At 45.0% G+C, this 27,075-nt stretch overlaps 1 protein-coding gene across 3 annotated transcripts; it reads right to left on the reverse strand.

Moving 5' to 3' along the window:
- Positions 1 to 10,767: 10,767 nt before the first annotated feature.
- C1S (complement C1s) lies at positions 10,768 to 21,166 on the reverse strand. 3 transcript variants are annotated; one of them, XM_023232356.3, is made up of 12 exons: positions 21,008 to 21,166; positions 19,948 to 20,026; positions 19,162 to 19,369; positions 18,779 to 18,956; positions 17,452 to 17,577; positions 16,532 to 16,731; positions 15,834 to 15,987; positions 15,171 to 15,286; positions 14,683 to 14,761; positions 14,029 to 14,157; positions 13,279 to 13,353; positions 10,768 to 11,953 (listed from the first exon to the last, which is right to left on the reverse strand). In XM_023232356.3, exons 2-12 carry the CDS (start codon positions 19,950 to 19,952, stop codon positions 11,157 to 11,159), a joined length of 2,067 nt encoding a protein of 688 aa, XP_023088124.1. In that variant the 5' UTR covers positions 19,953 to 20,026; positions 21,008 to 21,166; the 3' UTR covers positions 10,768 to 11,156. The 3 variants fall into 3 exon arrangements, with proteins under 3 accessions (XP_023088124.1, XP_023088123.1, XP_023088125.1); XM_023232355.3 differs by having other exon boundaries at positions 19,948 to 20,113; XM_023232357.3 differs by lacking the exon at positions 19,162 to 19,369 and having other exon boundaries at positions 19,948 to 20,113.
- Between the last annotated feature and the right edge of the window lie 5,909 nt (positions 21,167 to 27,075).

Raw genomic sequence — 27,075 nt, forward strand, 5'->3', positions numbered from 1 at the left:
CGAGTCAAAAGTTGTATTTATTTTATATAAAAATATTTTGTAAGGAAGGTCATTTTTAAAATATTTACTTAGGAAGGCAACAAGAACAATTAAGTTCATGAACACATTTACAATTAGGGTTATGGATAACAATAAATATCTGTGTTTTGTTTTGATTGTACAATATAAAGAAAATGCTGATTTTCCCACATGCGTAGTTGTAAATATAACAGCTTTTTTAAATTTTTCAAGACAGACTCTCACTCTGTCGCCCAGGCTGGAGTGTAGTGGCACAACCTTGGCTATCTGCAACCTCTGCCTTAGGGTTCAAGGGACTCTCGTGCCTCAGCCACCTGAGTAGCTGGAATTACAGGCACCTGTCACCGCTGCCAGGCTAATAGTAGAGACAGGGTTTTGCCATGTTGGCCAGGCTAGTCTCGAACTCCTGACCTCAAGTGATCCACCGGCCTCGGCCTCCAAAGTGCTAAGATTACAGGTGTGAACCACCGCGCCCAGCCTACAACAGCTTTTTTAACAGCTCATCTTCCAATCTCTAACTATTCCTTAGGAGAGGAGTGCTATGAACTTTTTGTTTCCAAGTTGAATCACTAACAATATTGTTAAATCACTTGTATTCTTTACGATATCTTTAAAGATCAGAAAAGGACCCAGAACTTGGATTAAGCATTATAAGTATTTGTAGTAGAACAATATCATGATGTTATTGCACAATTGACTGTTCCAGACTTGTTTAAACAACTTTACATGACCCAGCACACACAGGCCTGAACTTAAGAAGACCAGCAGAGTTAAACCATTCCCAAGGGATGAGGTTTTTCTTTAACTTTTTTTTAAACTTTTTTTTTTTTTTTTTTTCCTTTGAGACAGAGTCTCATTCTATCACCCAGACTGGAGTGCAGTGGCGCAGTCTCAGCTCACTGCAGCCTCTGCCTCCCAGGTTCAAGGGATTCTCATGCCTCAGCCTCCCAAGTGGCTGGGATTACAGGTGTGTGCCACCATGCTCAGCCGAAGTGATGAGTTTATAAGCCCAAATGCAGGTCCACAGTCCAATATGTGACACCCTCAGGGCCAAGTGCTGTTCAATATTCAAGATTCTATAGATTTCACAATGTAATACACTCTGTATTATGGGATGTCGCCAGCATGGTCCACAGCAGCACCCTATAATAAAATAGATTAATAATTCTTTATAGAAATATTTAAATATTCATAGTAAGTGAGATTAATTAAAAAAGAAAAAAAACTCTAAATAGCTACCCATCCATTCAGGTCAGATTTTGCCATTAAATAAGTTTTAGTGCCCAACTTACAAAAACACTTTCCGTTTTTAGATCATTTTGGATTTCAGGAATGTGGACCTGTACGGGCAGAAATGACATAAGAAACTTTTTCCCACAGTCTACACAGAAGCATACAGCAACATTGTGTAATACACTTGAGGAGTATACATTTATTCCAGGTTTTTAATGATTAGAAACGTTTTCAGAAGTGAAGCACCTTCAGCATTCTACCGGGGACTGGAGTGGAGTGGAGGAGATGAGGGTAGTAGAAACAAAACAAACAAAAAACCACTGAACCATAGTATTTATTTTTTTATTTTTTATTATTATTTTTTTTTCTGAGACGGAGTACTTGCTCTGCTGCCCAGGCTGGAGTGTAGTGGCAAGATCTCAGCTCACTGCAACCTCTGCCTCCTGAATTCAAGCGATTCCTGCTTCAGCCTCCCGAGTAGCTGGGCATACAGGCATGCACCACCACGCCTGGCTGATTTTTGTATTTTTAACAGAGACAGGGTTTCGCCATGTTGGCCAGGCTGGTCTCGAACTCCTGATCTCAGGTGACCCACCCGCCTCAGGCTCCCAAAGTGCTGGGATTACAGGTGTGAGCCACCACACCTGGCCTGAACTGTATTATCTCTAACGTTCCTGGGAAACTAAGATTCTGGGTCCCTTATTCTTTTTTTTTTTTTTTTTTTTTGAGACAGAGTCTCACTTTGTCATTCAGGCTGGAGTGCAATGGCCTGATCTCAGCTCACTGCAACCTCCACCTCCCAGGTTCCAGAGATTCTCCTCCCTCAGCCTCCCAAGTAGCTGGGATTACAGGCGCCTGCCACTGTGCCCAGTTAATTTTTGTACTTTTGGTAGAGATGGCGTTTCACCATGTTGACAAGGCTGGTCTTGAACTTCTGACTTCAAGTGATCCGCCCACCTCGGCCTCCCAAAGTGCTGGGATTACAGGCATGAGCCACAGCGCCAGCCCTCTTATTCTTATTTTAATAATCGGAGGAGTTCCCAGGAGAGTCAGCTGACTCCTCTGACCTTCCCACTCCCCTGCCCCAAACTCATGTGTGTCTTATTCTCAAAGAACACCGGAATTGGAAAACACAGACAAAACCAATGATCTGTGAATAGATGGTTCACAGAAAAGAAAACATAAATTGCTTTGAGGCTTTGGGGCTTAACTTCACTCATAATAAGGAAAATATTTAAATAAAATGCCATCTTTTTACCTGTAAGATTGGCAAAAATAATATACCATGTTGCTGAAAACGTAGAGAAAGAATCACTCTCACACATTGCTTTTTGGAAGGTATATTGGTACAAACCCTACGGAGAGCAGTTCGGTGACAGGTAACCAAAATTACAAATGCATATGCCTTTTCACTCACCAATTCAACTTCTAGGAATTTAGCCCACATTTTCTCACATATGAAATAAATGGCACATGTAGGTTAGTCATTGCAGCATTGTTTATAATAACAAAATATTGGAATCCTGCATTCTGAAAGGTATCTGGTACCAAAGTTTCAGGTAAATTACGGAATATCCAAATGATGAAATACAATGTAACCACTCAATCCTTACTGCAGACAGCATGGTAAGTGAAAACAAGTAAGATGCAGAATGTATAAAATGTTATGTATAAAATGCTACCATTTCCATTTGTAGCCGGGTGTGTTGGCACGAGCCTGTAGTCCCAGCTACTTGGGAGACTGAGGTGGGAGGATGGCTTGAGCCTGGGAAGTCGAAGCTGCAATGAACTATGATCACACCACTGTTCTCCAGCCTGAGTGACACAGCAAGGCTTTGCTTCAAAAATGAAAGAAATAAAATAAAATACTACTATTTGTATACGTAACAGGAGTAGGCATATATCACTTAAGTGTGTATAAAAGATCACTGGAAAGATATACAAGAAATATTGGTGGTCTCGGCGGGGGGGACATAGGAGTGGCAGGAAAAGTTATCATTGTATGCTGTTTTGATCTTTCAAATTTTTAACCATGTAGGTGTTTTATCTATTCAAAAAATAGATGGTGCTCCTTAAATTAAAAAAAAATTTAGGCCGGAAGCAGTGGCTCATGCCTGTAATCCTAGCACTTTGGGAGGCCGAGGCTGGAGAATCGTCTGAGCCCAGGAGTTCAAGACCAACCTGGTCAGAGCCAATTGGTAACATCAGATGTCAAAAAAAAAAAAAAAAAACTTGAAAGAAGACTAACCCGGGCAACATAGTGAGATTCCATCATTACAAAATATTAAAAATTAGCTGGACTTGATGATGTGTGCCCATGGTCCCAGCTACTCAGGAGGCTGAAACAGGAGGAATGCTTGAGCCCAGGAATTCGAGGCTGCCCTGAGCAATGATCGCACCACTGCACTCCAGCCCGTGACCACTGAGGTAGGAGGAAAACCTGGGGAGGTCAGTACTCAGAAGCCAAGGAAAGAAAGTGCATCGAGGCCGGGCGCGGTGGCTCAGGCCTGTAATCCCAGCACTTTGGGAGGCCGAGACGGGCGGATCACGAGGTCAGGAGATCGAGACCATCCTGGCTAACCCGGTGAAACCCCGTCTCTACTAAAAATACAAAAAATTAGCCGGGCGAGGTGGCGGGCGCCTGTAGTCCCAGCTACTCGGGAGGCTGAGGCAGGAGAATGGCGGGAACCCGGGAGGCGGAGCTTGCAGTGAGCTGAGATCGGGCCACTGCACTCCAGCCTGGGCGACAGAGCGAGACTCCGTCTCAAAAAAAATAAATAAATAAAAGAAAGTGCATCGAGGTGGAGATAAAGACTGAGAGGATCCATCCTTGCATGGAGCAATGTCAGAGTCTTTGGTGACCCGGAAAAGCACAGTATGATGGAATGATGGGGGAAAAGCCAGAGCGGAGCTGGAGAGAGACTGGGAGAATAGGAACTGGAGACAGGGTATAATCAATTATTTTAAGGAATTTGCTGCAAACAGAAACAAATAAATAGGGAAAGCTGTTGGAGGAATTGTGGTCAAGAGAAGTCTGTTTTAAGTTTAGAGGAATTACAATGTGTTTACATACTGATGGGAATTACACAATAGGGAGGGAAATGGTGATGGTGGGTGGGGGTGGGCAGAGATGGAATCGAGTTGGAAGCATGGATAAGTCACCAATGGGTAAGTTAACACACAGGCCAGCTGAGTGTAAGGGAACAGATGCCAGTATTCCAGTAGATGTAGTGGTGGCAAAAGCTCTCTTCTAGGCTTCATGTGTCTTGGTGAGGTAGAAAATAAGGTCATCAGCTGAGAATGAGGATGGAGAATTTCAGGGGTGTGAGAAGAGAGAAGAAATGAAATAGTCCTCTGGGACAGTGGGATTCAGAAAGGATTAGGGAATTTTGATTGCCTGGGAGCATGAAGGGTTCATTTGAGACTCATGGCCAACAATTAAAAGGGCGACAGTTGTTCTTTTGTGAGACACTCTCACCTTTTTTGAGACAGTTGTGAGAGCTTGTGTGTTTTCCCCCAGCCACTAGCAGCCATACCAGTTCAGGCACAGAGGAGGCAGCGTTTTATTATGTCAAGTGGGCATATTGAAACCAAAGAAGAGCCAGATGTGGTGGCTCATCCCTACAATCCCAGCACTTTGGGAGGCCAAGGAGAGAGGATTGCTTGAGGCCAAGAGTTCAAGACCAGCCTGGGCAACATAGCAAGACCCTGTCTCTACAAATTAAAAATTAGCCAGGTGTGGTGATGGATGCCTGTAGTCTCAGGGTCTCGGGAGGCTGAGGTGGGAGGACCCCTTGAGCCCAGGAGTTTGGGGCGGCAGAGAGCTGTCATTATGCCACTGTACTCCAGCCTGGACAACAGAGTGAAGAAAGAAAAGAAAGAAAGAAAGAAAGAAAGAAAGAAAGAAAGAAAGAAAGAAAGAGAAAGAAAGAAAGGGAGAGAAAGGAAGGAAGGAAGGGAGAGAGAGAGAGAGAGAGAAAAGAAGGAAGGAAGGAAGGAAGGAAGAAAGAAAAGAAAGAAAGAAAGAAGGAAAGAAAGAAAGAGAAAAAGAAAGAACGAAAGAAAGGAAGGAAGGGAAAGAAGAGAAAGAAAGAAAAGAAAGAAAGAAAAAGAAAGAGAGAGAAAGAAAAAGAAAAGAGAGGGAGGGAGGGGAAGGGAAGAGAGGGAAGGAAAATAACAGACATGCAGGAAAAAAAGTCATATTTTCAGAGGATAAATGATGGCAGTGAGGACAGCATAGGACACCAAAAGGAGGGCAGGCCACCAAGGACCTGGTAAAGAGACCTGAAAGACTTCAGGCCATTTAAGGCAAACTCAGACAACTTCATAAATTGCTGGAAGAAAATTCTACATAAATCGTACCACAATTATGTAACAGAGCAGGTAAATATCTCACGTGTCCGTGTGAAGAGACCACTAAACAGGCTTTGTGTGAGCAACAAGGCTGTTTATTTCACCTGGGTGCAGGTGGGCTGAGTCCAAAAAGAGAGTCAGCAAAGGGTGGTGGGATTATCATTAATTCTTACAGGTTTTGGGAGAGGCGATGGAATTAGGAGCAGTGTTTTGTGGGCAGGGGGTGGATCTCACAAAGTACATTCTCAAGGGTGGGGAGAATTACAAAGAAACTTCTTAAGGGTGGGGAGAGATTACAAAGTACATCTATCAGTTAGAGTGGGGCAGAAACAAATCACAATGGTGGAATGTCATCAGTTAAGCCTATTTTCACTTCTTCTGTGGATATTTAGTTGCTTCAGGCCACCTGGATGTGTACGTGCAGGTCACAGGGAATATGATGGCTTAGCTTGGGCTCAGAGACCTGACAGTAAAGTTCATCTAGGTCCAACCTAGCTGGTCAATGTTTTCCAAAATCTCTCTTCAGGGAGTCTCCGTCAAGCCTTTTGGGGTCAGCCCTGCGCGACACAACCGGCCTCTGCTTGGCCCTGTGAGCATTTCATATTCTCCCTTTGGGGTTTTCTTCAGTTCTACTCAGGTCTCACAGCACTCACCTGCAGTGGCCCCAGGCTTCTTCTCTGCTGTCCTGACTTCTCCCCCGACTAGTGCTCAGGTGCTTTTTTTGCTTTCATCCCTGCTTCCGTGCATTTTTATTCCGTGAATTTTAGTTCTGTGATTTTTGTTTGTTGAGATGGAGTCTCGCTCTGTCACCCAGGCTGGAGTGCAGTGGCCTGATCTAGGCTCACTGCAACCTCCAACTCCTGGGTTCAAACAATTATCCTACCTCAGCTTGCTGAATAGCTGGGACTACAGGTGCCCGCCGTGACGCCCGGCTAATTTTGTATTTTTAGTAGAGACAGGGTTTCACCGTGTTAGCCAGGATGGTCTCGATCTCCTGACCTCGTGATCTGCCCGCCTCGGCCTCCCAAAGTGCTGGGATTACAGGTGTGAGCCATCATGCCTGGCTCTATTTCTGTGAATTTTTATTCTAGCCATCCTCGTTTATTTTTTCTGTTAAAAACCTTAAGTTCTTCTTGCTTTCTGTCTAAGAGAGATCAAGAAACATTTTCATTGTATCCATGAATAGGCAGATACCCAGAAAAACCTGAGCATATTATGCCAAAAATATTTCACACTCAGTCCTTAAGCAATGAAGACAAAAGAAATAATTTGTTTCCACATTAAACCTAAAGGGAGATAGATACACAATGCAAACAGCCCATTTGGAGATGAGGCAGAATACAATGGTTACAATCAGAATGAGCTCCTCCTTCCTGGCAGCTGCGGGTCTTCTGCGTCCTTTGTAGTCCCTTGTAGAGGAAGAGATTTTTTTTTTTTTTTTTTATTTGGATCCTGGAAATTTTGAGACGGAGTCTCGCTCTATCAACGGGGCTGGAGTGCAGTGGCCGGATCTCAGCTCATTGCAAGCTCCGCCTCCCGGGTTCACGCCATTCTCCTGCCTCAGCCTCCGGAGTAGCTGGGACTACAGGCGCCGCCACCTCGCCCGGCTAGTTTTTTGTATTTTTTAGTAGAGACGGGGTTTCACCGTGTTAGCCAGGATGGTCTCGATCTCCTGACCTCGTGATCCGCCCGTCTCGGCCTCCCAAAGTGCTGGGATTACAGGCTTGAGCCACCGCGCCCGGCCGAAGAGAGATTTTTTTAAAACAGATGCTTCCATTCAGAAAACTAGGTCCATCAGAGACTTTCCCTGTAGGTTTGCTTTGGGGGGTTCCCCCATTGTGATTCTTGTTACCACAACTTCATGTCCCTCAGTATGTCCAGTCTCTGCTTTTCTCTGGTTCAAGGGTGGACGTACCCCAAATCAATTTCCTCTTAGGACAACTGAGAGAAGCTGGATCTTTCCAATGTGTCTTTTTATGATCGTAAGAGAAAATAAAAAAGAAAAGGGTGGACTACAAAAATTTGGCAAGAAAGAAATCTTTGTAGTGACGGAATTGTTTCATATCTTGACTGCAGAGGTGCTTACATGACTCTCCAATGTAGTAAAATAACACAAAACTACCCGTGCACATTGTACCAGCATAAGTTTCCTGGTTTAGATATTGTACTATAGTTACCTAAGATGTAGCCATTAGGAGAAACAGCACCTCTCTGTACTAACTTTGCAACTTCTTGTGAATATGTCAAAAGAAAAGGAGTTTTGTTAAATCATTATTTTCATAACCATGGCAGAGTTTGTGGATTTGATCAAGATTAAATAAAGTTGTGTCGTGTGTGTGTGTGTGTGTGTGTGTGTGTGTGTGTGTGTGTCTCTGAGATGGAATCTCACTCTGTTGCCCAGGCTGGAGTGCGGTGGTGCCATCTTGGCTCACTGCAATCCCAGGTTCAAGCGATTTTCCTGCCTCAGCCTCCCGAGTAACTGGGATTACAGGCACATGTTGCCACATCTGGCTAATTTTTGTATTTTTAGTATACAGGGTTTCACCATGTTGGTTAGGCTGGTCTTGAACTCCTGACCTCAGGTGATCCACCCATCTTGGTCTCCCAAAGTGCTGAGATTACAGGTGTGAGTCACCACACCCGGCCTCATATTTTCAATTTTTAAAATAATAACCAATATGCAGGAAAAAAGTCACATTTCCACAGTATATTTTTCTGATTCTAGCAGTCACTGTAAAGGAAACTTTAGAGTCCCAGGATCCCTTCTAGCCCTTTCTGGGCTGGTCCAGTTCCAAGTAAGTTCCTTTGCTTCAAGTCCCCTTGACCACTGGACATTGTCTTTCCTCCCTGGCATGAGCTGCTGACCCGCCAGTCCATTTTCTTCTGACCAAAGAAAAGTGACAATTCACCTTCTTTAAAAACCTAACTATTTTCGCCGGGAGCGGTGGCTCACGCCTATAATCCCAGCACTTTGGGAGGCCAAGGCGGGCGGATCACCTGAGTTCAGGAGTTTGAGATCAGCCTGGCCAACACGGTGAAAGATTAGCTGGGCGTGGTGGCACATGCCTGTAATCCCAGCTACTTGGGAGGCTGAGGCAGGAGAATCGCTTGAACCTGGGAGGCGGAGGATGCGGTGAACCGATCCTCCTGGAGTGGAATTGCACTCCAGCCTGGGCAACAAGAGTAAGTCTCTGTTGCACCACCAAAAAAAAAACTATTTTCCTGAGTTTCAGAAGAAGCGGACATACATTCCCAAGTGACTTGCAAGGTACTATGATGGATACCCTTTAAACATAATGAATGACTTTCTAGCCTCTCTAGGACCTGGTGACGAGCTCTTCCCAGCTCTGAAGTCTCTGATGATGATTCATTTAGCTCTTCTCCCTGCCATTCACCCAGAGAAATGACCTTGCAGCACAGTCAATGATGCAAAACCCATACCGGTCATGCTGTACAAGGCGGCAGCAAAGAGGGAAATTCTTCACCAATACCTCAGCCCATCGGCAAGGGCAGAACCCAAATAGACTGGTGATTCTCTGAGAGGGGTGAACTTCCTTTTTCTGTTACTTGTCAGATTCCAGGTTAATGTTTTGCTGTTACCCCAAGTATAAAAAAAGAAGAAAAATCTCTCTATCACAGATCATGTTTCTAAATCTTAATATTTCTCCAATGCCTTTTTATCTCTAGAAGAATCCTCCTGTCACCGAAACACTCTCGCCCAGGCCACACTGTCAATTCCATTGCCCCCGCAATGACAGGAAGTGTGAGGAGGCGGCTACAAGGCATACAGTTCAGGGGTGACACAGTGACTTTATGCTGCTTGGTTGACGATATAATCCTCCCAGAGGCTCCCGGTTGTAATTCCCTTCAATTCTTCAGGCCCTTCAATTAGAGTTCCTCTGGTTACCACATCGTGTTTACCCTCTGGTCTAAGGTCAGCTTTTGAATTTAGCCCTCTTGGTCTATGGAATATCAAAGTCCATTCTTGATGGGCCCAAACAAACCGTTTTTTGGCTTCTGGTAAAAACTGCCCTCCTGAAAGCCACGTGTCACATCGAACAGGTCAGACTCCCCCTCAGCTCTTCTCAGACCTCTGCTTTCCTAAGACACCCTGTTAGGGCAACCGCCATCCTGAGAAAGTTCTCCTGTCCTCAGTTTGTAAAATGCTAAGTCTATTCTGTAGTCATTTCTCATCACTAATCATTCTTTGGGAGGAGGAATATTTTCTTTTCCTTCCCATAGAAAATAGAAGGGAGAGTTTAGGGGTCCATCCTCACTGAGATTTTCTGCTATGTCATCTTGGTACAGAGTTCAGTCTAATGAAAACATTGTCACAAATTGATCAAAACCACCAGGAAAGCAGACAAGAGCATGCTCAATTTCTATAGATTTTCTTTTTTGTTGTGCTAATATTGCATGATACAAGTGAGTATTAAAGGAAAATTAACTTTCAGTTGACATATTGAAACAATTTATACTTAAAGATCTTAAACAGCCAACTCAAACTATTGTACATGGACTTCTGAATAAGTTGGGGTTTTTTTGTTTTGTTTTGTTCGAGACAGTGTCTCACTCTGGTTGCCCAGGCTGGAGTAGAGTGGCATGATCACAGCTCACTGCAGCCTTGACCTCCTGGGCTCAAGTGATCTTCCCACCTCAGCCTCCTGAGTAGCTGGGACTAAGGCAAGCACCACCATGCCTAGCTAATTTTTATTTTTTATTTTTGTAGACACAGGGTCTCCCTATGTTGCTCACACTGGTCTTGGACTCCTGGGCTCAAGTGATCCTCCCACCCCAGCCTCCCAAAGTGTTGGGATCACAGGTGTGAGCCATGCACCCGATGAGATTTAATGAGTTTCTTTTTTTTTTTTTTTTCTTATTTTTCTTTTCTTCTTCTTTTTTTTTTTTTTTGGCTAGGTAAATATTAATGAGTTTCAAAAGCAGAATATGATGCCTAACACTGGCGATCTTCATACTAATCCACAATATTCAGTAAATCTCATTTGGAAGAGAGAAGAAAAGCTGAATTATCTGTTTTTGTGATAATTAAATTAAATATAAATTGCTAGATGCCCAATTTCAGGGATATAACAGCTTTCTCACCCCACTTCCCTTCTATGTAATTCTGAGGATTTGGTGTGGAATTAGGTAAGTCAGCCAAAATTTGCTTATAAACATACTTTATTGTACATAGACAGTGGATACTGAGAATGATCAAGTAAATGGAATTTTGAACAGGTAAAGAGGAAACAAAGAATTAAGGTATCCCTGTGGAATAGTGCAAGATAGGAGTGCCCCACCCATAGTGTTATCTACAATAGGTACTCAGGGGAAAGGACCCCAAGGAGTCAGACTAAAAATGTATGACCAGCACAATTCTATGATCAAACTCTACCTGTCTACTTCCAGCCAGGCATCTCAACAATCAAGTTCTATCTAAATCATTCGCTCGTGTCTTCCTTTAGTCATGATGAAATAATGAGAATATCATAAGGAATAGAAAGCAATGCATTGGTCACGCCTCTTGGAGAGGCTGGTGGGATGTATCTGGATTAATCCTTACTAGGGGTGCTATTTTCCTGCATAGTCTTCTTTATCCAGTCAACATAGTTCTGTACCCGTGTGTAGAGCCCATAGGTCCCACACTGGGGTCCCCAGGACACCAGGCCAGCTACGTAGAATTTGGTCTTGTCATTGGGATCCTGTACAGCAAAGGCCCCACCACTGTCCCCTTTACAGCTATCCATGCCCTTCTCTCCTCCAGCACAGATCATGTTAGGAGTGAAAACATAGGCCCCTGCATCTGCTTTGGGTTTTTCCACTTTCACTTCTCTGCACTTTCTTAAAGGAGCTACAGGTAACGTTGCCGCTTTGAGGCGAAGAGCGCGATCTCTTTTCTCTGTTCGGCCCCAGCCTGAGATCAGTCCCAGGTCCCCATCCATGAGGTTGTAGTCGGAAGAGGTGCCTGGTAGGCAGATGGGGGCGACGGTGGGTCCCATTTTCACTGGGTCTTTCAGCTGCACCAGTGCAATGTCATTATCAAAATTTGTTCGTGCTTCTGGGACTTCCAGCAGCTTCCATCCCGGATGAATAAACACACGCTCAGGAATGAGCATCTTGGACTTTGCCAGCCGTGAGGTCTGCACTGAGGTGGACCCAACATACATTGTTGGCTCCTGGTTTCCCTCCACAACATGAGCTGCCGTCAGCACCCAGTACTCATCAATGAGCGCTCCACCAGCCCACGGGTTGTCAAAGAAGACTTGCCAGGGGAAGTTTTTAATATCTGCATCGGATCCGCCAATTATCCTCTGTTTTCCTTCAAAGGGTTCTCTGGGGACTCCACAGACTAGGAAGTAAAAAAAAAAAAAAAAAAAAAAAAAACACAGGGAAGGAGCAAGAAATGATACTGGCTTCCTGCAAATCCTCCAACCACTCAAATAATTTTACTTGCTAGGTTGCAGGGTTCTCTAGTACGAAATGGTTAATCCTATTTGGTCAACAAGCTCAATACCTGACCCACCCTGGTCTTACCTAAACACCCCACTTTGCTAATGTCATAGCAGGCTCATGGGAGAGCTCAGTTAACCAGAGACAGTATGTGAATCATTGAGTCCAGATGCACTAGTGCCTCACGCTATTCACAGTGTGACTCACAGCCCCTCTGGGGGCAGGGGTCCCCCTTCCACTTCCCAACTCGGCATGTGAGGCCAGTGCCCAACCAAGAGCCAGTGCTGGAAACCCTTTTCTCACACAGTTGGTGGAGGAGGGAAGCTTTCTGCCTTCTTCAGATGCCCAGATCAAACTTTAATCGCCTTCTTTACTGGAGTCCTAGTTGCAACTGAGTCCCTCCTAGTAAACCACAGGTCAGCCTAGGAAGTAGAGAGGGGTCCCTTCTTTGGCCTTGACCTGTCACTCCCAGTGACTGGTGCCATTACCATTCAGTTATACTAATAACGGAATTCAAGTGAAGCTGCTTACCTAAATCCCTTGCTAGACAGCCTGGAGGGACTCCAAGTTGAGCACAACAGGCTTTGGACTTAGACAGACCTGGGCTCAAAGCCTGCCTTCGCAGCTTGCTAACTCTGCGAACTTGCACCCACCCATTGACCGGTCAAGTAAGACTAATGACACCTAGCTCACAGGGCTGTTACAAGGAAGTGAATGAGATAATAAACACAACAAATAAGCTTGGTCTTTAGTTCTCAGTAACAACCAGGATGGTCTTTATCCTACTGGATTTGCCCCAGCCTTCTGCTACCCAACTCTGATCTTCCTCGTTCCTTGAATTCCTCGATATCTTGCTGCCATATAAATGTTTAATATAATAACTAGGTTATTTAACTAGTCTTGTTTTTGAATGTTGATTACTCACTCTCAGTTTTCAGGCCCTGTTTTTAGCAGTTCTGTATCTTCCCGTTGCAGCTACATTACCAGACACCAACTGTCGCTGGCTGACGCTTATATTTCCTTGCAGTCGGCCTGGCTTCAGTGTAGCTGAGGAGGTTCCCCACGGCCCCAGCAGCCCACGGCACAGTGCTACTGCCACCTCACTGAGCTGGACTCTGGCAGGCCACTGTTCAGTCCTTTCCCAAGAGGGTTACAGCTGCTTTCAGAAGGTGACTCCCATTCACCCATGCCTATCATCTCTCCCCAAGCCTCGGCCCTCCTTACCTGGAACACATTTCGGCAGCTCTGGGCTCAGCGCCTCATTCACCCAGCTCCCATTACTAGCACAGTGATACTGCCCTGGAATAGCACAGAGAACACAGGCCACACTCACCACCACATCTTCCCTCCCTCTTCCATTCTCCCACAGCCTGCCCCATTCTTTCAGAGCCTCAGCTCCTCTGGGATTCAAGTAGTAAATCAGATTAAATAAGCCAGAAAAAAATATCTTCCTCCAATCCCTCAGGCCTCTAGCCCGCCAGGGGAGACAAAGGGAACATCTCCAAAGCAGAAGGAAAGAAGGCATTGGGAAAGTGGGAAAAGAAAATACGAAGCAATGCAGAGAATGTATAGTGTCTCATCCAGCCCTTCATCTAGCACAACCAAAGCCTCCACATCAAGAAAGCCAGTCAGTGTAGCTTGCTGGCTTGAAGCGGAAGGCATTGCTCCTGTGGGCTGTACATGAAATAACTGGTCCAAAGGTGGGTAATCCCATGGAATGGATGTTACAGGGGAATTCCTGCGGCAGCTGTGAAGCTGAGCTGGTGACCTCTATGATGCCCTGTGACTGGTGCTGCCCTGAGCGTGCCCTGCTCTATATGAAAAGTGTATCTTTGGATGAAGCAGCCAAGGGGATGAACAATGTCTGCCCTATCACCTTCATTTGTCTCCAAACTCTCTCTGGCACAGACAGATTATGCTATTTACCCTCCAACACCTTCTCACTCTCTCTCTTCTCCAGTAGGAGAAACCTACCATTTCCTCCATTTTCCATGTAGTAATACGGCTCCTCACAAGTGTAGCGGGTGACAGAACCAAACAAAGTGCTCTCTGGGTCTTCAACTTTACCATTCTCAATGGATTCAGGAATGCCACAGTCCACAGCTACCAGACGAAGGAAGGAGAGCGACAGTCAGGACAGCCACGTCCTCCAAGGAAGAGTCAAGGGGCCAGTTTCACCCTCACTGCTTCCCCACCCCATATCCACAGGCACACCTGGGATGAACCTCCCCACACCAGCCTCTCTGTGGCCATCCTCCCCAACTGGCATCTCTCAGCTCTCTGGCCCACTGAGATGCTAACTCAGATGGCCCTGTGAAAGCTGTAGTGAAGAGCCTGGTTCTCAGCGATTGGTGAAGGCCCACTGGAAGCCACAAATGCACCCACGTGGGGCTATTAACTCGACCTATCCCATGGCCCCTTTCTTGGAAAGAAACTTGCCGATCTAGTTGGCCTGGGAACAGATTCGGGGGCTGAACTAGAAAAGCCTCCATGACTGGCTTCCCTTAAAAAACCCAACCCACTCCCTCACATGCCTAAGAGGAAACCATGCATCTGAATTTGGATGTGCTGATCTTTCCATTCTCTCTGAGAGAAAAAGAAAGACTTCCACTTTGAAGAGACACGTACGTTGACATTTCAGTTTGGAATTACTCCACTTTCCATTGCTTTGACAAGTCGAATAGAAAAATGTTGCACCAACACGTCCCTGGAGAATAATAAACATCACCACTTATTTCTGAAGAGAGATATGGGAAACCAAAATCAAAACTGGAATTGATCTCTGGCCTTGGATCAATGAGGAGTCCTCACCACAAGAAGCTTGGGAACATCTCAGCAGACTGACCCAAAGCACCCAGGAGATGAGGCTGACAGATAGCTTTGCCCCAACGTGTCAACCCCCTTCCCCAAGAAGACTGAAGGCAGAGAGAGAATGCCAAGCTGGCGAGGGAGCTCTGTGACTCACAAGGGAGAACTACAGATCTTAAGCGGTCGTGTTTATGGGAAAGGCATTATACCTTGATCACACACTTACGTTGGTAAACAACTGGACAATTTCAGTACACTCATCCTGATCTGGGGCCAGGGATTGGGGAGAAGCCAGGATGGTACTTTACCTGCACAACTTCAAACCCATCCAGACAGGTTATCCGCACCACATCTCTAAACACATATTTTGCCTTCGCAGGCTCCCAAACAGAAGTGGGAGTTTCTTCTTTAGGACAGGGGATTGCTTGAAAGAACAGAAGTTGGGGCAAGAAAAAAACATTACTAAATAGTTGAAGACTCTCATTCTATTTACATCATTCTCACACTTTCTAAAATCATCCAGTTGTCCTCATTCCTGATGCTTAACATTCCAATACAGCAGATGTCTAAAATCATATGGCATTACCAACTAACCACCCCCAAACTGTCTGCACTCTCAGGTCTAGTTAAAAGATTACTAGGGGTTGAGGCATTCCTAGCAACCATTGACTGGTTTAGATTTTCCTGAGGAAGTGAAGTATCTCAGGATACTATCAGAACAACAATCTATCTGTTTTTTGAATTATTGTTGCTTTGTTTTTGTTTTGTTTTAGAGACAAGATTTTGCTCTGTTGCCCAGAGTGGACTCAGACTCCTACTTCCTGGGATTAAGGGATCCTCCTACCTCAGCCTCTCCTGGTAGCTGAGATCACAGGTGCTTCCATTGTGCCTGGATCATCTACCTGCTTTGATCCCACATTGTTTGGGGACTTTGGTATCACCAACCAAAGAGGCACTTCTAGGTTACTCACGATCTCCATGGTAGCGAAGTTTCCAGCCCTTGTTTTGCCCTGTTAGATCAGTTTGGAAGATGATATCAAGAGCATTACTCTTGGTTTCAATATTTAGTGGCCCAGGGAATCCATGACCGCAGTAAGGACCAAATTGCTGATCTCCTGCAACAAACTGAACGAAATGATGAAATCAGAAGAGGGAAAGAACTAAAGGAAAGAGATAAAATTCAGGGGTGGAAGATAAAAATAACAGAGGCATGAAATGTCACATAAAATAAGAAGCAGCAAAATAAGGGTCAGGAGAAAAGATAATTTTATCTTCAGGCTGAGTGCAGTGGCTCACGCCTATAATCCCAGCACTTTGGGAGGCTGAGGTGGGAGCATTGCTTGAGGTCGGGAGTTACAGGCCAAACTGAGCAACATAGCAAAAGCCCATCTCTGTAAAAAAATAAATAAATAAATAAATAAATAAATAACAATAAAAATATTAGCTGGGTATGGTGGCTCATGCCTGTGGGCCTAGCTACTCAGGAGGCTGAGGTGGGAGGCTTGCTTGAGTCCAAGAGGCCAAGGTTACAGTGAGCCGTGATTGCACCACTGCACTCCCGCTTGAAAAATAGAGCAAGAACCTGTCTCAAAAAAATTTTTTCTTTGTTTTCAGGGAGACATCTTTTTGTGTAAGTTGAGGGTAGGGGTATTAATCAACTGTCACGCACAACTAAACTGTCAAGGCAGTTTCCCTCTGAGTCAGCTGGTTCCACATCAAAATCTTCTCTCCGCACAGTCACCACCACTTGGAACCCTTCCTCCAGCCGGATCTGGTATTCACACCTTGAGTTCTCTGGATACGGTTTGGGATAATTGGGACTTGCAATCTCCCCAATCAGTGCAGTGAATACATCCCCACTGCAATTAACTAAGAGAGAAAAAGTGAAAGGGAGAATCAAATACAGTGTCAAGCAAAGGAATTCCTGTACTATTCTATGATTCCTTCTCTCAGAAACTGACAGTCCTCCATTCAAACTAACCTGAGATCCCTGCCCTAACTGGAGGGATGCAGCAATTACACATGCAGTACGTATCAGCAGGAACACCCAAGCCCTATTAGGTTTCCATCACTTTGCTTAGGATGGAGCCTTTTCTTGTTGTGAACAGCCCCCAGTAGACTCTTTACAGGCATCTATCTCTCTTTCCAATTAACTAACTTTACCCTGTAGTCTTATCTTCCTCCCTTCTTGTGGCTTCATCTCAGCTTATGAGTAACTAAGAATAGATGCCAGTAGTGAGTGATATAATGGACTCTGTGGACTCAGTGTGGGAGGAGGTTGGAAGGGGGTCGAGAAAACTGCACATTGGGTATAGTGTACACTGCTCAGGTAACAGGTGCAATAAAATCTCAGAATTGACCGCTAAAGAACTCATCTATGTAACCAAGAACCACCAGTACCCCCAAAACTACTGAAATTCTTTAAAATAATAAATAAACAAACAAATAAATAAATTTTAAAATAAAAAAGAAGAAATGCCAAATGAAGGCTGGGCCTAATCGAAGTTGGAAGGGTGGACAAAGCCCTTTCTGAGGCCCCAGTCATTCCAAATCCCAGGGAACATGCAACCCTCTTGATACCAAGCTCACCTCCACAATTCTTCATGTCATCATGGAGGAAATACTCCGGGGGGCAGGAGCAGAAGTAACCACCAATGAAATTGTTGCAGAAGTGGCTACAAGGGGCATCTACAAAATCTGTGCATTCATTTATGTCTACAAAGAGTAGAGAGAGGCTGAGGTCAAGAACAAACACCAAGAAGGCAGAATGAGGTTAAACCCAAAACCTAAGGGTAAGAAAAAGTAGGAAAGGCCTGTTGCTTAAAGATCCCTCTAGGGATCGCATGTCAGGCTGGTTTATTCTATATTACTCTCCTGACATATGATTCCAGGGTTGAACCCTACCACTACACAGCTATATGGGAGCTCGTGTGTGCGTGTGTGCGTGTGTGTGCGTGTGTGTATGTGACAGAGCCTCACTCTCTCACCCAGGCTGGAGTGCAGTGGGGTAATCTTGGCTCACTGCAACCTCCACCTCCTGGGTTCAAGCAAGTCTCATGCCTCTACCTCCTGAGGAGCTGGGAACACAAGCACGCACCACAACACCTGGTTAATATTTTGTATTTTTAGCAGATACAGGATTTCACCATGTTGGTGAGGCTGGTCTTTAACTCCTGGCCTCCAGTGATCCACCCGCCTCAGCCTCCCAAAGTGCTGGGATTATAGGTGTGAGCCACCACATCCAGCCTAGGGAGCTCTTAATGTCAGAGATCCTTGACTTTTCCCATGTACGGAGCATTTCAGCTCCAGGGATGACACTCTGCAAGATAAACATCATGATAATGCCTTCTGCAAGGAGGAATCAGTACATTCATTGCTTTATATGATGTTGGTCCTTCTATCAAATCTAAACAATAGTTTGGCTTTATGAGATGTCCTAGCTTCATTTTAACCTGGAGAGGGATACAGAAGTACCCAGAATTTGAAGGTTTGAATGCCATATATTGAATGGGTTTAAATACTACACATTCCTCGTGTGATTCTTGGCAAGTTATTAACTTTCCTAGTCTTTATTTTCTTCATCTTTATATGGAGCAAATAACACCTATCTTGAAGGGTTAAAAGTGATGATTGTGTTAAAATAGGAAAAATCCCCGACACATACCCAGTTTACAGTGGCTCTCAATAAATTACTGCGTATTATGTAATATGTGTTATTACCATTATCATCATCACCACTAACATATGATCATGCATTTGAATTTCACAAAAGTGATTTATGGAGGGACCCAGGCCAAGTCAACACTTTTTGTATGAATTACAAACAGAATCCCCATTCAATGTGTTGCTCAGTGGATTTCTCACTTCTAATCTTTTAGCTGGGTCAATAAGGCACATGCAGAAGGGTAAGCCTTACCTGTGGCAACATAGTATGCAGCAAATCCCGTAAAACGCTCTTCATTGGAAAAGTCTGACTTAAAGATCACCTGGAGTTTGTTATATGGGACTTGGAACTCTTCCACAATTGGAGAGTGGGGATTGTTACTGGTCCTCTGTCCACAGAGCCTCCCTTCTTCAATGTCTCCTGACATTATCTAAGAGAAGAGTCAACAACAAAAGCTAGGAAAAGGTAATATTTTGGTATGGAGGTAAGAGAAGGGACAGAGAGAGTAGAACACTTATGCCCCTAGGACTTGACTTCAGTTCACTGTGAGTACAGGTGGCTCTCCCTCCCACATCCTTATTCTACGACCTCAGCCCTGGTCTTCTCTCTCTATTCTTTTTGTGCTTATAACATACCTGCACTGAGTCATATGCACAGTTCTCTGACAGCTCTATGTCCAGATGGGTGAAGTACAGGTGAATCCCATACCCTTCAGGAACTTCTATGTCCCAAGATTTCTCTACCTCACTGGGGTATGCCTGAGGATAGTTAGGGGACAGGATCTCCCCATACATGGTAGGCTCAGCATAAACCCATGCCAAAAGGGAAAACAGGATAATGCACCTGAAAAAAAAGAGGCATAGATTGGCGGGTGACCCAGGCACTAGCAGCCTAGGACAGAAAGCACTATTTCTCAGAGGCAGAAGAAAGGGGGAAGAAGATAGAGGTAGTCAGTCGGTCGGCCATAGGGGAGAATCTTAGGTCGGAATAAAGAAAAGGCCCAGGTCAAACCAAAACCCAGGCTTCAGATAGGAGCCCCCCACCTTTTATTTTTTTTTCAGACAGGGTCTCACTCTGTCGCCCAGGCTGGAGTGCAGTGGTGCGATCTCAGCTCACTGCAGCCTTGACCTCCGGGCACTCAAGTGTATTTACTACCTCAGCCTTTTGAGTAGCTGGGACCACAGATGACACGCACCACACTGGGCTCATTTTTTTTTTTTTTTTTTTTTTAATAGAGACAGTGTCTCCTTATATTGCCCAGGCTGGTCTCAAAGTCCTGGGCTCAAGCAATGCTCCTGCCTCGGTCTCCTAAAGTGCTGGGATTATAGGTGTGAGCCATCATGCCTGGCCCATGAGCACTTTTCTTGAGAAGATGAAGGGAATAGAGTCTGTGTAACCTCTGGAGATCCTTGATGACTTACCACATCTCTGGCGATTCGTCCGCCCTGGTGAGCTGCCTGTCTCTTGGTCCTGGCTTTCTGGACCTCGGGACTTTGGAGCCTAAGGGGTGGTAGGCCTGGCTGTATTTGTCTGACAAACACAGGCACCTTCTTTGGTGGTGCGGCGTCACCTGGGGCTCAGTGTCACCTTCAAAGGGATAACACACAGATTAAACAGAGCCATATCACCAACATCGCCGCACGTCACCAGGCCCCTCACACCCTCCCTAGTTCAACCTCAACTAACTTTCTAGACTATAACTAAATTGTATCCTTCCCTCCTTGCCTCTCTGGACTTTCTCCTAATTTTTCTCCAAAGGAATCGAGTACTTTCTCCCAGTTTTCTTCTTCCTCTGTTGTCCTCCACCAGCCCCACCCCGACGGTATCAGTCTCTCTCCTGCCCTCAAGAACAATGCTCCCCTTTCCACTCGGGTTTTCAGCAGTCTTCGTGCATCATGACCATGCATCTAGGACAGCCCCTCTTCTTTAACCATGATCTCCTTATCTCCTCAAGCAGCCCTGTCTGCTGTTTATCATTGCGTGCATCTGCGTTGATGCTCCCAACGCCCACGGACGGAGGCAGGAGCTTCTTTCACTAGGGGAAGTCAGGGGCCTTGGAACAAGCAGTCTGGGACGGAAGTGCTGCCCTGCTGAGGCAGGGTTGCGTGAGGAAGGAGAAAAGGGACAGCCAAATGACAAGGAACGTAAAAACTTCCTCCATTCGTTTTCCAGAGTTTCTTTGGGCTTTGTCCCTGCTGCCACCCCTGCTCCCCTGCCAACTTACTGAAAATATAAGCTCTCTCCCCACAGTTCCTAGTAAAGTCTTGCTAAAATTGCTTTAACCCTGAAAACAGTGGTAGGTAAAAGGGTGAAGTAGGGGTGGATGGGGTGAGCTTAGGAAAAATAGGTTGTCTATATTCTGCCTTTTTTTAATTCTGCCTTTGTCACCCTCTATCATTGCCCCAAGCCCTCCTACATGACGTTTTCTGCCTTTCTTTCTTCCTGCATCAAAGCTCTGCTCCTCGTTTGTAAGGATTTTACCTTCAGAAGCTGGTAGGAGCAAGTGGGTCAGTCCCCTGTCTCCTGCCAGTGGGCATGCTGGGCAACCCCTCCGGCCCCCAGGGACAGCAGCACAGGGCCTTGACGCTCCCTCTGCAGGAACCTCCGGTCAGCCTCCCTGTCCGGGTTCTGTTCATAAGAGTGTGCATGTCTGAAATTCCCTGATCTAAACAGAGGGGGCTGGGAGACCATGACATAGGGAAAGAGTAACTCAGCCTTGATCTTGGAGCTCCCTCTGCTTTTGAAACAAGGATAGCATCCTCCTCCCAGGCCTGAGAGGCCTCTATCCAGGGCTCCAAGCGGGAAAGGAGGAATAGGGAATTTCACCGATTGCTTAATGCTATTTTTCAGCCAAAGGGCGTGTTTCTGAGTTTTCAGGGAAGTCAGGTGATTTGTGGGAAAAGGCGGGGATTGGTACCAGGGGAAAAAACCAAACCCAGAAAGCCCAGCCCTCCAAATGTGTGTGAATCATGAATTAAGGGAAAGTAGTTATCAGAAATGCAAGTCATCTCTGCTTTAAAGCAAATGTAATGGTTGATAACGACTTACACCGAGACCCAAGGCGGTATGGCGTGAGGCTGCCTCTTCATAACATCCCTCCACATCCCTTCCAAACATCGAAATTCCACCCCCCAACTGAGCCCCTTTTCAGATCCAACCCAGAGTCCCTTATCCATAACCCTCGGAGCCAGCTGTATTTCGAAATTTTATAGATTTTTTTAAAGCTATGTAGTCCATGGACCCAGTATTAGGTAATACCTCCTCCTCTCCCTCCCTTTATGGACCAGGATAACCCCCTATTAACAAACATTAAGATTTCTGCAGCTAAACAGATTGATCTTATGGTAAGTGGATAACTAAAGATTACAAATTACATCAGTTCCGGTCAGGTTTTGCTGCCAAATTGAGTTTTAGTCCCAAACTTGGAAACAAACAAAAAACGATAGCCAGGTGTTGTGACACACACCTGTAGTCCCAGCTACTCAAGAGGCTGAGGCACGAGGATCACTTGTGTCAGGGAGGTCGAGGCTGCAGGGGGCACCATTGCACTCCAGCCCGGGCAACAGAATGAGATCCCATTACAAAAAAAAAAAAAAGAGAGAGAGAATTTGTTTTCAGAGTCCTTTGGATTTTAGAATTGCAGACAAGGGAATGAGGGGCAGTGCCACTCCACAGAGCCTTCCCTGATCTCAGCTCCCCTTTATGCCCCTTTAGTTGGCTCAGCACTGAGCCTGGAGCCAGAAGACAGGCTCATGTCCTAGCTCTGCTCCTCACCAGAGGTAAGGCCTTAGGCTCATCACCTAACTTCCTGATTTCTTTTTTTTTTTTTTTAACCTGGCTCACTATTGACAGACCTAGTTTCTTCAAATATAAAACAAATCATATCAGTCTTGCCCACTCTACATGACTATCAGGTGGACCTAATGAAATAATTTGAGCAAACAAGCTTTGTACACTATGGTACCTAATAAATATACATGTTAAAAGGAAGAGAATCATGAGCCCATAAGGTCTCGGAAGGCAGGTGCTGGGTCTGATTCATCTTGGTATTGTCCACCATGTCTAGCAGCATCATGCAGACCACAGATGTGCATGCAACCATCTGTGGCTCCCCTGGCTGCCCCGCATTCAAACCGCTTGGCCATATTTGAGGAGTTCCCCATCATATCAGACTTGGGAACAGAGCTGACCTCCCAAGAAAGAAGATGCAGGCACAAGAAGGGTGTCACCCCCCTCCTCAGCAGCTCTGGAGCAGGCTAATTTGTAATCACCTGAAGGGTTCTTCCTGCCTGCTGCATAGACAAAACCAGTTCACTGAGACCATGGTATTGCAGTAGAGAAAGAGTTTAACAACGCAGAGCTAGCCAGGTGAAAGGATGGCAGTTTATTAATCAGATCAGTTTCCCCAAGAACTCAGAGGCTAGGGTTCTTAGGGATAATTTGGTGGGCAGTAGGAGCAGAAAATGGGTGCTACTGATTCATTGCAGATAAAATGATACAAGTGGAGAAAACAGACCTTGTGCACTAAGTCCACCTCTAGGTGAGGGCCACAGGACTAGTTGAGTCATGAATCATTTCAGAATGCAAAAGTCTGAAAAACATCTCAAAAGACCAATATTTGGTTTTACAATAGTGATGTTATCTATAGGAGCAATTGGGGAAGTCACAGATCTTGTGACCTCTGGCCGCATGACTCCTGAGCAGTAAGGGATTATAGAAAGGCAAGCTAGGGGTCAATGGCTGGTCATGGGTTAGCTACACCCACATCTTAGCAAAATTTAAGCCCCTCCCATAATCCTTAATCTTGTGGCCTTTCATTTGTTTTACAAAGGCAGGTCCCTGAGCAAGGAGAGGGTTCGTTTTAGGGAGCGACTAGTATCATCTTTCCTTCAGAGTTAAACTGTAAACTAAATTCCTCCCATGGTTAGCTTGGCCTATGCCCAGGAATGATTGAGGACAGCCAGCCTGTGAGGGTAGAGGCAAGATGGAGTCACCATGCTAGACTTCCCTTACGGTCATCATCTTTGCAAAGGCAGTTTCACATGCACACACGTTCCATTCATCAGAGGCCCAGGCTTTGAATCCAGAGGCAGTAATGCCAGGAAGCAGGGACCCTGGAGCCTGTGGGGACAGTGGTGGCCACAGCAAGATCACAGAGGAGGTAGAGTTTTCAGCAGCACCCAGCATCCAGTCCCAGTGGGTAAGCATTGCAAGCTGAAGCATCCAGGGCACCGCCAAAGAAGTGGCAGCAGAAGCAGCCAGGTTCTGACCATTGTCCAGGCTGGGAAGCTTTCACACATAGCTCTGCAGCTCCCCTGGCATTTCCGTGAGCAGCCCAGGATCCCTTTAATAAATTCATCTTCTGCTAAACTCAGCCAGAGTTGGGTTCTGCTGCTTGCAACTAAAAATAATGGCTGATACAACATGCTCAGTGAGTACCTGAGGATTGGCTGATTGAATGAATGTGCCAAAGTGAATTTAAACCATTCACTACCTTTTGTTTTAGCCGTGTGACCTTGAAAAAGTTACTTTGCCTCTCTGAGCTCCAGCTTCATCAGGTGTAAAATGGGGATAATAGCACCTATTTCAGACATAGCTATCACTGTCAGGGCCCATTGTGGCCAAGATTAAACAAAATAACGTATGCTAAGCATTCAGCATATACCTGGTACTCAGTAAGCTTTTAACAAATAACAAAACATATTAACTTCTCCAAACACCAAACATGGCAGCAGTACCAGCAGCTTCCTCCCCATCAAGAGCATGCTTCAGTTAATAGCAAGGAAAAGAGGACGCCTTATCAATGTGTCCAGGGTTCCTTCTCCTTTTCCTTGTAACTCAATGCTGCCTGATCTTACCAGAAAAGTTAGACTCTTCCCTACCCTCACCTGTGTTTTATGTTCACTTCTGCTATTTTGCCATGAAATTGAAATATATTGCCAGGAGCAGTGGCTCATACCTGTAATCCCAGCAACTCAGAAAGCTGAGGCAGGAGGATCACTTGAGGCTAGGAGTTCAAGACACTGCTCTAAAAAAATCAGAGATGATATAAACAAATTGGAAATCATTCAATTCTTATGGATAGAAAGAATCAATATCATTAAAATGGCCATACTGCCCAAACCAATTTACAGATTCAATGCCATTCCTACCAAACTACCAATGACATTCTTCACAGAATTAGAACAAACTATTTTAAAATTCATACGGACCCAAAAACAAGCCCAAATAGCCAAGGCAATCCTAAGCAAAAAGAACAAAGCTGGAGGCACCATATTACCCAGCTTCAAATTATACTACACAGGGCTACAGTAACCAAAACAGCATGGTACTGGTACAAAAACAGATACACACACCAATGGAACAGAATAGAGAGTCCAGAAAAAAGGCCACAAACCTACAACCATCTGATCTAGGACAAAGCTGACAAACACAAGAATGGGAAAATAACTCCCTATTCAATAAATGATGCTGGGATAACTAGCTAGCCATATGAAGAAGATTAAAACTGGACCCCTTCCTCACACCATTTATGAAAATCAACGCAAGATGGATTAAAGACTTAAATGTAAAACCCAAAACTATACAAACCCTGGAAGACAACCTAGGCAATACCATTCTGGACACATGAACTGGCAAAAATTTCATGACAAAGATGCCAAAAGCAATCGCAACAAAAGCAAAAATTGACAAATGAGATCTAATTAAACTTAAGAGCTTCTATACAGCAAAAGACAATATCACTAGAGTAAACACATAATCTAAAGAACGGGAGAAAAATTTTGCAAACCATGCATCTGACAAAGTTCTAATATCCAACATATATAAGGAACTTAAATTTACAAGCAATAAACTCAACCCCATTAAAAAGTGGGCAAAGGAACATGAACAGACACTTTTCAAAAGAAGACATACACACAGCCAAAGAACATGAAAAAAAACTCAAAATCACTGATCTTTAGAGAAATGCAAATCAAAACCACAATGAGATACCATCTCACACCAGTCAGAATGGCTATTATTAAAAAGTATGCCAGGCACAGTGGCTCATATCTGTAATCCCAGCACTTTGGGAGGTCAAGGCAGGCAGATCACTTGAGGTCAGGAGTTTAAGATCAGCCTGGCCCACATGGTGAAACCCCATCTCTACTAAAAAAAAAAAAAATTGCCAGGTGTGGTGGCAAGGCCTGTAATCCCAGCTACTCGGGAGGCTGAGGCAAGAGAGTCACTTGAACCCACAAGGCAGAGGTTGCAGTGAACCGAGATTGCGCCACTGCACTCCAGCTGGGGCAACACAGCAAGACTCCGTCCCCTGCAAAAAAAAAAGGCAAAAAAAAACAGATGCTGGCAAGTTTGCAGAAAAAAGGGAAGACTTATACACTATTGGTAGGAGTGTAAATTAGTTCAACCATTGTGGAAAGCAGTGTGGCAATTCTTCAAAGAGGTAAAACAAGAACTAACGGCTGGGCGCAGTGGCTCACACCTGTAATCCCAGCACTTTGGGGGGTCGAGGCAGGTGGATCACCTAAGGTCAGGAGTTCGAGACCAGCCTGGCCAACATGGCAAAACCCCATCTATACTAAAAATACAAAATTAGTCGGGCATGGTGATGCGCACCTGTAATCCCAGCTACTCCAGAGGCTGAGGCAGGAGAATCTCTTAGAATCTGGGAGGCAGAAGTTGCAGTGAGACAAGATCCCACCACTGCACTCCAGCCTGGGCAACAAAGGGAAACTCTGGCTCAAATAAAAGAGAACTACCATTCAACCCAGGAATCATTACTGGGTATATACCCAGAGGAATATAAATAGTTCTACCATAAAGAGACAAGCACACATATGTTCACTGCAGCACTGTTCACAATAGCAAAGACATGGAATCAACCTAAATTGATGTAGCCATAAAAAGAATGAGATCATGTCCTTTGCAGGAACATGGGTAGCGCTACAGACCATTATCCTTAGCAAACTAACACAGGATCAGAAAATCAAATACCGCATATAAGTGGGAGCTAAATGAAGAGAACACATGGACTCCAAGAGGGAAACAACAGACACTGGGGCCTACTTGAGGGTGGAGGTGGGAGGAGGGAGAGCAGCAGAAAAAATAACTATTGGGTACTAGGCCTAGTACCTCGGTGATGAAATAATCTGTACAACAAACCCCCATGACACAAGTTTACCTATATAACAAACCTGCACATGTACCCTTGAACCTAAACTAAAAGTTTTTTTAAAAATAAACATGTCCCAAAATTCTTTGACCCTCCTCCCAATGAGAGGTGGGGTCTACCTCACCTCTTCCCTCAAATGTGGCTTGGGAATTTGTGATTGCTACAACCAATGCAGAATACAGTGGAGTCTGTTTGACTTCCAAAGTTAGATTAGAAAAGGCAATCCTTAGACTTCCTAGCTTGATAGGTAAAAAGAGAAGAGAAACGGAAGAGAAGAGGAGAGCAGAGCAGAGGAGAGGAGAGGAGAGGAGGAAAGAAAAAAGAAAAGAAAAGGAAAGGAAAAAAAGAAAAGAAAAGGAAAGGAAAAAAAGAAAAG

The sequence above is a fragment of the Piliocolobus tephrosceles genome, unplaced genomic scaffold (assembly GCF_002776525.5).
Source record: "Piliocolobus tephrosceles isolate RC106 unplaced genomic scaffold, ASM277652v3 unscaffolded_36520, whole genome shotgun sequence".
Classification (NCBI taxonomy): Eukaryota; Metazoa; Chordata; class Mammalia; order Primates; family Cercopithecidae; genus Piliocolobus; species Piliocolobus tephrosceles.